The sequence below is a fragment of the Helianthus annuus genome, chromosome 6, assembly GCF_002127325.2.
Source record: "Helianthus annuus cultivar XRQ/B chromosome 6, HanXRQr2.0-SUNRISE, whole genome shotgun sequence".
Taxonomy (NCBI): domain Eukaryota; kingdom Viridiplantae; phylum Streptophyta; class Magnoliopsida; order Asterales; family Asteraceae; genus Helianthus; species Helianthus annuus.
In genome coordinates, this window is record NC_035438.2 from 95,621,024 (window position 1) to 95,635,257 (window position 14,234).

Consider the following 14,234-nt stretch of genomic DNA (forward strand, 5'->3'; position numbering starts at 1 on the left):
AATCATACCATATGAGTTAAAATACTCATTTGATTTATAGAACCTCATTCTATCCTATCTCCCGATTTAGGAATCCGATTATTAACATAGTTACCTATACTAGGTGCCGGTTGATTCCGTGATACTTGGAGCTTTAATTGGTCTTATTCTCAAGACTAATTAGCAATCCCAAGTGAGTATATAGTTCCCCTCTTTTACCGTTTTCAAATACTTTGGGGTGGTACACATGTACATACGTGTTACTTTTGTGCATTTCATGCTTTTATGACATAAACATGCTAGTTTCACCTAGTACACTTATAGTACATGCTTTCAATTATGTTTTGCTATGTATGTTAAGCATGCTAGCACATTGATTTACTACACATTTGTTGGATATGTTTACTTAGCATATGTACACATTGTTTTACATGACATTTTTGCTATGTATGTTTACTGAGCATGCTAGCACATCGTTTTACATGAACATTTCTACTAGGCATGTTTACTTAGCATTCCTAGTACATGGTTTTCACATGCTACATTGGTTATGACATTTGGTATGTTAAATCGGGACAATAATACATTCATTAACATTAGCTACGCCGCTCGGACTTATGTAATGGTACCATAGGAATTGACAACTCCCGTTTCCGACTTCCTAGGTTTGTTTGGAAGTTGGGAATGACAGAATCCAACTACATAATTTAGATAAACCTTTAATTCGTTTAAGGGTTTGTCGCCACAGTCGCAAGGCTTGAATGTATGCGATTAACATTATTGCATAAATGTTTGTAATCATAAAGCATTGTTTTTCTGCAAAATATAACATTTGATTTAAACTTATGTTTATTCAAAAACCTTGTTTTGTACATTTTTCCTATGGTTGAGTAATTACTTGTTATTCACCATATATGACATTTATTTCACATTGGCATCATCACATAGTTTAAGTAGATGATTTCCTACTTACTATGCATTACATTGGTTATACATGACTTTTAACATGGTTTTCACATGAACATTTGACATCGAACATTACATTTTGGTTGGTTATTGATAAGTGACTTATGTAACGGGGCTATGTGTTATATGATAAAAGCATGGTGGATACGCCGCTGGTACTTCCTATATATAAGTGCTTTTATCATATCATACATTGTTGCGTTATCTAAATCACTTGGGGCAATACATGAAACATTTTATACAAGAACATGACATTGTTTTACAAAGTACACATTTTATCCAAATTCACTTTCACTTGGTTATTCATTTAACCATACATTGTCCTTTCATTATCATTTGATTTTCATATCGATTTTTACATGATTTTACAAAAGAAAACATTTTACAAGGTTCATGACTATTTTATTAAACACTTATTTCAAATACAAGTCATGAATCTGCATAAACAAAACCTATGTATCTCACAGGCATTTTTATGCTGACGTACCTATTTTTACATGTGTTTTCAGGTGCTGATGCATGATGATGTTTGTGCTTCACTTAGGCGGACTCGGGCCTTAGTGACTTAAAAGACAGTTAATTATGTTATTTTAGTTTGAACTTAAAGACAATGTAAACTCTTTATTCAATAATACATAACTTAAATTGCCATGGTTGTTGAAACAATAATTCTGTCGCAATTCACTCCCCCGGCGTTTCCGCCGCGGTTTTGTTGTTTTGACGCGGCCGGGGTGTGACAAGAAACGCAACTCAAGACGTTAAACTCTAAGCCAAGGCACGGCCCGTTCGTCTAATAGACGTTAGTACATTGTAGGTAGTCGTGATTAGCTGTGGAGATTTGAGTTGACGATACTGAAGACGCACTACTGTGAGTTCATGTCCCCCCTTTTCCTTAAACTATTTTGTTTACTTACTTCGGGGGTGAAATACATGTTACAAAGGGATACTTACAATACTATTGGTATGATTAGCCTAGGAAAGAACCATAGATCATGTGATAGGGTAGGCGGATGCTTGGGACCATTAATCCTCGTATCAGGACCGAGTGGCATGAGTGATAGATCTATTTGGGTTTAGCGAGCCCACACCCATGAGGCCGGGGCCATAGTGGGGACTATGTCTTCCAGCCGGAAGCCTGTTACAACTTTGCTAGGTTTGAGTCTTCCTACACCGTCACACATATCAGTGGCCTTGCAAACCATTGGTGATCTTTTCCTTGTTTGCAATCATACCGGGACATACATACATTCACTGTTTACAAAGGTTTATACATACTCACATACACATGAACTCGCTCAACTTTTGTTGATTTTTCAAACTACATGTATTTCAGGAAACTAGTAGATCTGGAAGGGTATGCATGTGTCGTCAAGCTGCGTTTGAATAAAAGATGTTATCCATGGTTGTTGAGTTTAGGGGGTGTATCTTAATCCTGGACGGGATACACGTCTCTAAACTCAGGTTTTCTTTAAGTACTTTTGTTGAGTCCTTGTGAACTCATTTAAACACGTCATGGGTTGTAACTTAATGTGGTATTGATGTTTTCAAACAATGATATTATGGTATTTTCTAAACTTTATTAATGGATAAACATCTCGTGTTTTTATCATATAGCATTGTTGTGATTGATTGTTATGGTATTAAGAAGTCACACCAAATAACCACGCTTCCGCAAAAGTCAGGGTGTGACAGGGGGGATGTAGGTTGGGGAAATGTGGCGTGGTTTAGTCAAAATGTGCCTAAGCATGCTTTTATAACTTGGCTTGCTTCTAAATATAGATTGCTTACTCAAGATAGGTTGATTCGTTGGGGATGTGAGGGGGAACTGGAGTGTTTATTTTGCAGAAAGTGTCCTGACAGTCATAGACATTTATTTTTTGAGTGTGAATACACTAAGGCTGTTTGGTATAGGGTTAAAGTTCATGCTAATCTTTGTGGATGCTCCTGATGTTTGGCCTGATCTGATTGAGTATAAGAAGAAAGTTGGTAATTCAAAAACTATTTGGGGAATTATTAGGAAGTTAGTCTTGGCTGCCTCAATCTATTTTATTTGGCAGGAAAGAAATGGAAGACAATTCAATGATAAAATGAGAACACTGCAAGTGTTATGTGATCAGATTGTGGATGTTGTGAGAATGAGGCTTATGGGGTTGTCATATAAGAAGACACCTGGTGTTATGCTGGTTACTGCTATGTGGGGATTTTCAGTTCAGGAAAAGGGAGTTAAAAAAAGTATGATATGTTGAAAGACATTAATAGTAGTTTGAGTGATGGTTTGGGTTGGACATTCTGTATGATATTGATGGTTTGGGGAGGTCATTTGGAATGGTGGAATGTGGTTGTTAGTATGTGTGGGATGGCGATTTTGATGGTGTAGGTTGTGGTTGTTTGGTGGCAGCATGGGTATTATGAGAAGAGGTTTGGGTTTGATCCTGGAATTAAAGGTATATTTCAAAGGGTTTGGATTGGGATATATAGGTTCACTAGTGGTTATTGGTGTGATATTTGGGATGAGGGTACATTGGGAATTGCATAAATAAGGAGAGTTTATAAAGCGTGGGTAGTAATCTGGCCTTATAGGCTTCCTTCAAATCTCTTGTTTTTCTTCTTTCCTTTGTGTTGTGTTCTGAGTGTGTGTGTTCTCTTAATTCTTATGTTCATGTCTGAACATGGAATTAAGTCTGCTTATGATTGCTGGGATTTAGGATATTTTAGACTTGGGATAAGTCTTTACCTGGGAGTCATAAGGGTGGATCAAGTCTATGTGTTTAGGCATGAATTTCTCCTCTTAAATGTTTGCTTTTTTAGAACTATGCAAAGACTTGAGAACCATTTGTTAAGTCAGAAGTCTGAGTGTGTGGTGTTCCTTAGATCCATTTGGAACAGATCCTTTGGGATCAGGGGGTGGGTTGTATTTGGGTAACATGTGGAATAAGGGTTCTAAAAGCCATTTGGGTAGTCATCTCACTAAATTCCTTGCTTTTTAGAACTATTGGCTTTTTTCATTCTTGTTTAAGTTTTTGTTTTTGGAAATTTGAACCTATTTTATATTTTTGTGGTTGGTCTAAAGGGTACATTAACCATTCTAGCCACTTCAGCGTTTGTTTATGGGAGATTAGGTTTTGTTGTGTTGTGGGGATGCACTTGCCTGGGAGTTATAAGGGTGGAGATAGCCACTTTGTGTAGGACATTTATCTCCTCCCCAAATATTTTTTGCATTCTTATAGATCTTAGCAGTGGCAGTCAATCCTGGTATTTTTGGTTTCTTTCTAAACTTTTTTCTTGTTTTTCAGTTGAGTTGTTTAAGCCCAACCCATTTGGGTTGTGTGGGAATGTGATTGTACTGGGTTGGGAAGGAGTAACAATGGAGCAGGGGTTTGGGAGATTGGTGAAGAGATGGGGGTATTTCTGAAAACCAAGGATAGGGTGTGTTATAGGTTCAGGGGGTGGTTCATTGGTTGTTGTTAGTTGGTGGTGGTTTTTGGGGTTTAACTGGTGCAAGGGGGTGTTTGGATAGGGAGGTTAGTGTTAAATTTTGGATGATGATGGGTTGGGTTGTTTTGAATAGAAAGGGCTATAAAAAGGGATTGTGTTAATTTGGTTGTTGGTTGTTTGAGGAAAGTTTAGGAAGTTGGGGAAGTTTTTTGTTTTTGACCCAGGAATAAGAAGGGGTAAACTTGATTTTGTACAAAGATTGCTAGGTGTATGAAGGGGTGGGAGTAATTTTTGGAGTAATTGGTATGCTGTAGTTGGATACACTGTGGTTTTTGTGGCTGGTTATTGGGATCAGAATGTTTGGAGTAAGAGGCAGGTGTAGTGTGCTGAGTGGGGGTGTTTTAGGAATTTTTTTGTTGTTAAATAGGGATGGGGAAGGGTATTAGTGATCAAACATGGTAATAGGTGGTGGGTTGGGATGTTTTTAAAGAGTTTTTGCTCCTGTAAGGGTAGTTTGGGCATTTTGAAGCATGTTAGTGTTGTTCATTGGATCTTTATTGGGGTTGTGGTGGTTAATTTTGCTGATATGGTGATTGGAAGTAGGGAGTGGAGTTGGTGTTGGTTTGGTTGGATATTGGGATTAGAAGGGTATGAAGGTAATTTTGAAGATTGGTTTTTAATGGTTCCATGAGAAAATAACTGGAGTATGGTTTTGGATTACATGAATGATTTGGTTATTCAAGTTTATATTGAAGGTCTGGTGGTTAGTTTTGCCTGGGGGCAAAATTGGTATATTGAAAAATGGTTCTTTATTGATTTAGGAATTACAACATATAATGCTATTTTGTATAGTTGGATTAAAGGTTCTAGGAGTACTGGTAGCAGCTGGTATTGGTTGGTTGGTATGGACTGCAAGGGAGTTTGAATAGTGTTAGAAATATATAGATTGTTTGTGGCAGGATTTATAGTCTTGTGGTTCAGAAGATTGAGTTCCGGAGCTGCTGTATGGATGCTTATGATTTGTTGGATAGAGATTGGAGATTGCAGTTGTTCTAAAGGATGGTTAGGGATACGAGATGGAGTTTTGATATGCTGCTATAGGATTAGATGACGAAGGCTTATTATTTTTGTTTAGCTGTTTTGTTTTCTTGTTTAGTCTTTGTGTATAGGGCTGGGTTGGATTACTGTTATGTTTCGTGTTTGTTTTGGACTGATAGGTTTTGATTTGTGATTGTATAGGTTGGGCATAGGGCTGGGCTTGATTAGCCCATTTTGTTAGGTCTTTTTGTTGAGGGGTGGTGTGTTCTTTGGGTAAATGTCCCCGGAACCTAAGCCCTCATAGATTTGTATATATATTTTTTTCGCAATTTATAAAATTTACCGGAGGTACTGTCCTCTTTTAATAAAAAAAATATTCAAGTATTTTATCCATACAATATAGTACAATTTATGACACGCAACTTGTCAAAATCTCAATTACATGATTCTTTCATACTTTTCAACAATCCATTACATCAAACACATTGTATGCAAGATTTTTCATACTAACTTGTTAAGTTTAGTAATCAACAATTAACCACATATACATATCCCATAACATCAAAATGGATGATATACTCAATAAGCATCTAAAAGTCAAAGTATCAAACATCAAATACATCATTCTCATCAATATGTATTCTACATATCTAAATGATGTATGCTCTTTCGATATGATTTGGAAGCTAATAAAATTGGGTTGATTTAAGCGTTATGCTGCCGAAATTTCTACTAAATTAGTATTATTTCTATCCAAACTTCCGTCTAAACACTGGATCCGGGTCTTAGCACTATAAGGAATGGTTATGAGTAGAGGAAAGAGAAAACATTACTGTTTATCTGTAAATATACGGGAACACTATTCCCTCTTACCGAAAGTACTGGTACCGAAAATCCCCAAAAGTGGATACCGATACTGAATATACCCGGTACGGTACGGTTCGGTACCAGTATTTTAATGTAAAAACCGGTAATACCGGTACCGAACTAGTACCGAAAATGTCAAAAGTTGATATCGAATCGGTACTGAAAATATACCTGGTTCGGTAAATTCGATACCGGTACCCGGTACCATTTATTATGATGAGAAAGAAAAAGTATATAAAATATTATTTATTTTTAATTAAAAAGAAAAGGTTTTGATATTTTCTGAATGGTTATAAAACAAAAGAAGCGCGGGAAGGTTTCAGTGTAGAGACAATTGAGATGGTGGACAACCTAGAGATGGAGAAAGCAAGGTTGATAAGCTTGGCTCTCGAATTCGGATTTGACGAACAATCTGCTCGCATCTGCTTAGATCGTCTTGTTGATCTCTACGGTGATTAACCCTATCTATCTTATATAATACGTTTCATTTCGTCAGTTAAAACCCTAGAAAGAAATCACATCACCCTATTCGCATATTCCCGAGATTTCCTGTTAGGTTACTAATTTATGCACCACAGAGCTCTTTATTAGCTCTTAATTTGAATGATTGTTTCGTAAATGCTTATATTTTTGTTAGTGAAGTTGTTTTATGCTTTGGGTGCTGATGTAGATACATCAGTAATGCTATACAGACACCAACACCAGGTTCCGTCTGCTACGACAGGGCAAAAATGGTCATAAAAGTTGTGTGTGAACGTGTCCCACATCAGTCACTTTTGTGTCGGTATACCTCATAATACATGCCGCATAATTTGTGGACACCAATTCATAGGGCCCGTATAAAACATTATGGCCCGTATGATGATCGTGGTCACGCCAGTCACTTTTGCTGCCCGTATGAAAACATTTTGTCTTGTATGATGTTAGTGGTCACGTCAATCACTTTTGTGTTATTGTACCACATCATTTGGGCCATATAGTTTGTTGACACCAACTGTATAAAAAATTATGGCCTCCCGGTCGCTTTTGTGTGAGTGTATCACATCATACGGCCATATAGTTTGTCGAGATCAACTCATATGGCCCTTATAAAAACATTATGGTCCGTATGGGTATGATATGCCATGCCAACACGTTAGACGAGTCATGTAACATGTTATTGGTTTTTGTATAGTGTGTTAGTGGTGTTCTTTTAGACACAACCTATATTTTCTTTTTGTAAGAATGTTTCTTCGGTTTGTATGTTTCTTTTTGCTCTTATGAAGAAAACGAGCGGTTGGTTCTAAAATTACCGGCAAGAAGAGATCAAGCATGATTGGTCTGGCACTTAGTATATAGTTTGATGAATTAATATTCTAAATTGTCGCGTAGGCGATGATGGGTCGGACTTCATCACCGTGGAGCATTGTGGTGATGATTTTCTTGCATCACTTGCTGAAACTATGCAAGATACCGAGGATTGGGACGATATACAAACTTTGGAGACGGAAGCTTGTGGAACACTGGCCGACATGTTTAATAAGGACTCAATGAAACATAATGCAGTCGATGATGATGGTACCGAGGAACCTTTTGTCCATGTAGTAAACGACTCACCTGAAGAAGTTCAAAAACATCAAAACTTTATGCATTTGGATTCTACAAGTGAAGATGAAGACCCCGACTTCATTATCTCAAGCAAGAAGGATATAAAAACCACACACTCTTCATCTCGTAGTAATAGCAATCAGACACGTCCGCATTTAGAGGAAAGCACTGTGAAAAATAAGGTGAAAGATACTAGTTTATCATTTCATTTCATTTCACAAAATGTCTTTTTTGGTCATTTTGTTTATCAATCTGTTAAATAATTAGAATTTGCCAAACACTATAAGATTTAAACATTTAGTTAACCTAATTTTTACAACTTAAACATTTTGTTTGTTTTTCGTTGTAGGATGGCAAGATTCAAACAACACAAACTTCAGTTTTATCATTTTTTGGTAAGAAGACTAGCGAAACACCTTTAAATGATGGAACCGGAACTGGAACTCTTAGCTATGAAGAGTTGAAGTCACTGGATGATCTTGAACTGGCAAACGTTGTGATATTCGGTAACAAGGCATTTCGTCCCTTACAACATCAGGCTTGTAAAGCCTTTGTGGAGCAACGTGATTGCTTCGTTCTTATGCCTACAGGTGGCGGTAAAAGTCTATGTTACCAGGTTATTGTTTATGTGCTTGTCTGTTTTTGTATTTGATAGTTCTATATTGTTTATTTCATTAATATAGTTGTATCATGCAGCTACCGGCAACGATGAAGCCAGGTGTTACCATCGTTATCTCCCCTTTACTGTCTCTCATTCAGGACCAGATAATTACGTTGAACCTCAAGTTTGGAGTACCCTCAACTTTTTTGAACTCACAACAGACTACTTCTCAAGCGTCTGTCGTACTCCAAGAGTTAAGGCAAGAACTTTTGTTGTCAAGTTTGAGTTTATTATGTGTCAATTAAACTAGGGGTGTTCTTTGGGTTTTTTCGGGCTTCAGTTTTCCGGGTTGGGTTGTTCGGGTTTCTGGCTGGGAAAAAATGACCCGATAACCAACCCATTTAAAGTTCGGATGGGATGGGTTCGGGTCAGGTTGTTTGGTTTTCGGGTTTAGATGTAAAATGAAAATAAATATTTTTTTTTTTCTGTAAAATATCATTAAAATACATATTGCTACTAAAACAATATCATCAAAGTTCAAACATCATTTGATAATATGATATTTTAATGTTCAAAAGTCCCAAAACTTAATGTTCCGAATACTAGAGACTCGCCAAAACACATCTATTAAAAAACACAATAAATGTTTGGGTTTTTCGGGTCAGGTTTTTGGCTGGGAAAAAGTGACCCACTGACCGACCCATAGAAGGTTTGGGTTTTTCAGGTTTTCTCTAATTCGGGTTCGGTGGCTTTGAATTCATGTCGGGTTTCAGGTTTCAGATAAAATATGGACAGCCCTAAGTGAAACCTATAGATTTAATTTAGAGACCAAAAATTGGTTTTCAAGTGTCTTAACTTCACTGCTGGTTACTACTTAATTTTATTGCTATAGTTGGATAGATATTATATTTTACAGTATACGGTTTTTTCATGTTTTAGGAGAGAAAGACCATCATGCAAACTTTTGTATGTTACTCCTGAAAGGATTGCTGGGAACCTCTCATTTCAAGACACCTTAAAATCATTGCACCGCAAGGTTTGTTTCTAGATTGGTACAAGACTTGAAAAACAGAAAGAAATTCAAATGACGTTATAGAACATTGTCTCAGGGACAACTAGCTGGATTTGTCGTTGATGAGGCACATTGTGTGAGGTACAAGTGTACAACCCTGTTTTTGTTCTACTTCTGCTTATGAGTCGTTACATATGTATTTCGTTTCCTTTTTAAAAAGCGTATAGACATGTAATATCTTTTTGTTCATCAGCCAATGGGGACATGATTTCCGTCCAGATTATAGAGTATTGGGATGTCTTAAGCAGAATTTTCCAGATGTTCCGGTAATGGCGTTGACTGCTACTGCGACAGAGGCGGTTCGTAAGGTATCATTGCTCATTCGGTTTTACGCTTTTATACGTGTTACTATGTGCACCGTTGATGTTTCAATATATTATGCAGGACATTCTAAAAGCGTTAAGAATCCCACATGCTCTTGTTCTAGAAACAAGCTTCGATAGACCGAATCTGAAGTATGAAGTGATTGAGAAAAGCAAAGAGCCATTAAAACAGCTTGGAAAGCTACTGTCTGACAGTTTCAAAAACTCATCTGGAATCGTATACTGCCTTTCAAAAAACGAGTGTGTGGAAGTTTCTAAGTTTCTAAACGAAAAATGCAAGATTAAAACGGTGTATTACCATGCTGGTTTGTCTGCTCGTCAGAGGATGACGGTCCAGCAGAAATGGCATTCAGGGGAGGTGCATGTCGTGTGCGCCACTATTGCGTTTGGTATGGGAATCGACAAGCCCGATGTCGTAAGTCTACAATTTAAATTAAGTTTACCAAAAATATGTGAAACCATTATTTACATATCACAAAGAAACTTAGTGGGTGTTCGGATTTTTTTAGTTTTTGTCATGAAACTAATTATCCGATTATTGTAACTTGATAGAGTGATTTTGATTATCTGATTGTTTTGGGGTTAGATAGTCAGCTTTGAGTAATCGGTCTCATACATGTCGTAACAGAATTGATTATTTAGTAATTTGAGTTCGATAAACAGAATTTAGAGTAAAGTGTCATTTTCGTCCCTGAGGTTTGGCCTGTTCTTCGACTTTCGTCCAAAGGTTTGTTCTTCCGCATTTGGATCTAAAGTTTTGAAATCTTGCCATTTTCATCCAGCTCATTAACTCCATCCATTTTTCTTCGTTAGGTCAGGGGTATTTTTGTCTTTTTTGTTAACTTAAAGGGCAATTCAGTCTTTTGAATACTTGTACATAAAGTGAAAAAGGCCGAATTGCCATTTAATTAACAAAAAAGAGGAAACACCCCTGACTTAATGGAGAAAATTGGATGGAGTTAACGACCTGGATGAAAATGGCAAGATTTCAAACCTTTTGGATCTAAATGCAGAAAAACAAACCTTTGGACAAAAATCGCAAAACTGGCCAAACCTCAGGGACGAAAGTGGCATTTTACTCTGGAATTTAAATAATATCTATTTTGGTGTATATAACTGTGTACATGTTTCGTTGTTGGTTTATAAATTAATTATTTGACAATAAAAATTCTTTTCAGCGGTTTGTGATTCACAACACACTGTCCAAGTCAATCGAAAGCTATTATCAGGAATCTGGAAGGGCGGGAAGAGACAATCTTCCTTCACAATGTGTTGCTTTATATCAGAAAAAAGATTTTAGCAGGATCGTCTGCATGTTACGAAGCGGAGGTGCTAAAAAAGAAAGTTTTAAGACGGCAATGGAACAAGCTCGTAAAATGCAACAGTATTGTGAAAACAAGGTAATTAAGCATACATATTTTAGCAGGATCGCATGCGCGTTTGCTATTTACTTATAAGTATGTTAATCTTAGGGGTGTTCAAAATGCGTTAAAACCGCCTAGATTAGTCCAAATTGGTCGGTTTAAAATGCGTTATAAAACCGCCTAGATTAGTCTATAAATTGGCAGGTTTAAGGTTTGGAATACCGGGTTGAACCCAGCCAGTTTGGTTTGCCTTCATTAAAAACCGTAGTTACTGGTTTGGTTTAGAAATTCTGTTAAACCTAATTAATATAACGCATCTGTGAAATTTGCAGGAAAAATGTCGAAGACAGATATTACTTGAGCACTTCGGGGAATCATTTAACGCGAGAGTGTGCAAAAATGGATCCAATCCGTGTGATAACTGTCTCAAGTCGACTTTGTGATCAGTTCATGCACAGATAACAGTACCAATGGCGGTTAGGATTCTTTTGTTGTGTGGTCATCATCATCGTTATCATCTCACTTTTTATGTATTCTTTTTGAATTATCTTAATTAATTTAACAAGTTTGGTCAGATACTTATCTATCATATGTTTATATCATTTTGAAAAGCAATCAGGGTAGTAGCAATAATCAGTTTTTTACCTGTTCGTGTACGTTGACTTTTTATTTAGGCCTTTTGACGTACCCGTAATCATATTCAACTTCATTGTGAGTTTGTCGCGTAACGGATTAAAATGGGTTCATGTTGATATTTTTATCATGTTTTAGTACTGATATGATTTAGGTTGCTGGTAACACTTTTCAAAAAAGTTATTTACGAATAGGTTATGTATGATGGGTTAGGATAAAATGAGAACCACCTTGAGTTGTGAGAACCATTAGAACTGGGCTTTTCAAAAAAAAAAAAAAAATCACTTGTTTCAGCAATTTTTTTTAAAATACCGCATGCTCAAATTCACCTGAGGTGTAAAAAAAATCATCGCGGTAACAAAATTTACATCAGCCTGTAAACAAAACTTACATTAGGCAAAACTACTGACTCAACAATTTTTTTTTTTTTTTGTTTTTTTACAGATGTGTTTATAATATTTCATCTACGTTTGTGCAAAAAATTGTAGCCCAATTCGCGCGGGAAGTAGGAGTTCTCATGGTTCTCACAACTCATGGTCGTTCTTAATTGAATCGAAGCCTGTGTATGATTATTACTAAAACAATAGTACTACAAATAATCTGATATTTTGGATGAGACTATTTAAGAGGTATTCAGTATTGGCAGATACTCCTTTCCGCATGAATTTTGGATTCTCAACAACAGATTAACTAATAAAAATGTATACATTTTAAATTATAACACTAAAGGATTGTGATTTTTTGACTTTCCTTTATTGATTCTTTGTTAAATTTCATAATCAATTTGGTAGTGTAATAGCATTTCTAATTGATAAAGTATTCAATGTGTTTATTCTCTAGTGTGACATTATAAAATCTTAAACAAAAGTTTAGTAAGTTTATGCTGGAGTTTTTTTCTTTCAGTTAACAATGAACTATATGTTTAAACTAGCAATAAGCGCGCGGGTACATCGCAATAGCCGAATAGATTAGTAACCATATGAAAATGTACGTTTCGATGTATCTGATTGAACTCGATGTAACCTATATAAGCATCACGATTGGATCAAAACATAAAGTAAATCAAATATATATTGTATAATGATAACATATTATATTGTGAAAGGAAAATGGGTGATACATCACCCCTAATCATATCAAGATCACATTAAAAAGTTAGCTGTTGTACTTGAGTAGAATGAAATATAGCTAATAATGCATACAAAGAAAGATATTAAACCTACCACAACTGCTCTTACAATCTCGGATGCTAAGCCAAGATACGAAATATCCCACCTTCTAACAATGAGAATAAATCTACCACGGCTGCATGCTCAACGACTGCCAAGCGAAAGCAAAGTACCCACCAACAAACAAAAAAACCTCAACTTAGCCCAAACCTACACAAAGGCATTCAATTTAGCTATATGAAGTATTGTAAAGTGTGTTAGGGAATATTTAAGAGTAGCGGGTGTTATCACACTTGCATTTTGCCACCTATATCCGGTGACAATAGTTCATGTGATTAAAAACTAAAGAGATTAAACTAACAAATGCAAATGCCATGTGCAAACATGGAATTTCTTCACATTTGTATCAAATCATAAAAAAAAAAAAGTATGGACAATCATTGGATAATAAGATTTTTTACATACCTTCTAGCATCTATAAGGATATTGCGTATGCAAGAAGGTTTTGGAACATGTATAAAGATGTTTGTATTAAGTCTCCTATTCCCCTCAGCTTGTTGCATCCATTCTTTTAGTGACGTTACACGTGAGTTTTGCTTCTATTCAAGATTTGCAAACTAAGTCACATTATAGATGATGTAATTTAGTTTGACAATTATCTCACATATCTTTAAGGGAGTGGTATCGTGGAATCCCTTCACTGGTTGGTTCCTATCCCAAAAAATACATGATTTGTTTGAAATCTAAAGGTTTACGCATGCCCAAGTTAGGGACTAAATTCGTTACAAAGTGCAAACCACGGGGACCATTCATGTATTTTTGGAAAAGGTGGGGACTAAATGTGTTACAAAGTGCAAACCACAGGGACCATCTGTGTACTTTTGGAAAGCTAGGAACCAAATCCAGAATTACTGATAAACCACATGGACCATCTGTGTACTATACTCTTAAATTTTAAAACCATATGAATCATTTTTATTCAAAAAATTAGGTATTGCAGACAAAAAAAACTAACTTCTGCAATCATATTTCACAAACTAATTATTTATAAAAAGAAAAAAATTAAAGCAAAACGTGTTCTGAGCCAACCTGTGCACGTTACACTGCCATTTTGACACCTCTTAACTAATGCAGAAAATGAACAAAGCTAACTTCTATTTTGTAACAAACCTGTGTACCAAGGACGCCTATTTCACCGCT

General features: G+C 36.2%; 1 protein-coding gene across 1 annotated transcript; it reads left to right on the forward strand.

Moving 5' to 3' along the window:
• The first annotated feature begins 6,584 nt into the window (after window positions 1-6,584).
• On the forward strand, window positions 6,585-11,862 carry LOC110910225 (ATP-dependent DNA helicase Q-like 1). The gene is made up of 10 exons (XM_022154920.2): window positions 6,585-6,736; window positions 7,657-8,054; window positions 8,222-8,488; window positions 8,569-8,732; window positions 9,413-9,509; window positions 9,583-9,626; window positions 9,739-9,853; window positions 9,930-10,283; window positions 11,047-11,268; window positions 11,565-11,862. The coding sequence occupies exons 1-10, from the start codon at window positions 6,625-6,627 to the stop codon at window positions 11,673-11,675; spliced, it is 1,884 nt and encodes a 627-aa protein (XP_022010612.1). The 5' UTR covers window positions 6,585-6,624; the 3' UTR covers window positions 11,676-11,862.
• Window positions 11,863-14,234: the final 2,372 nt, after the last annotated feature.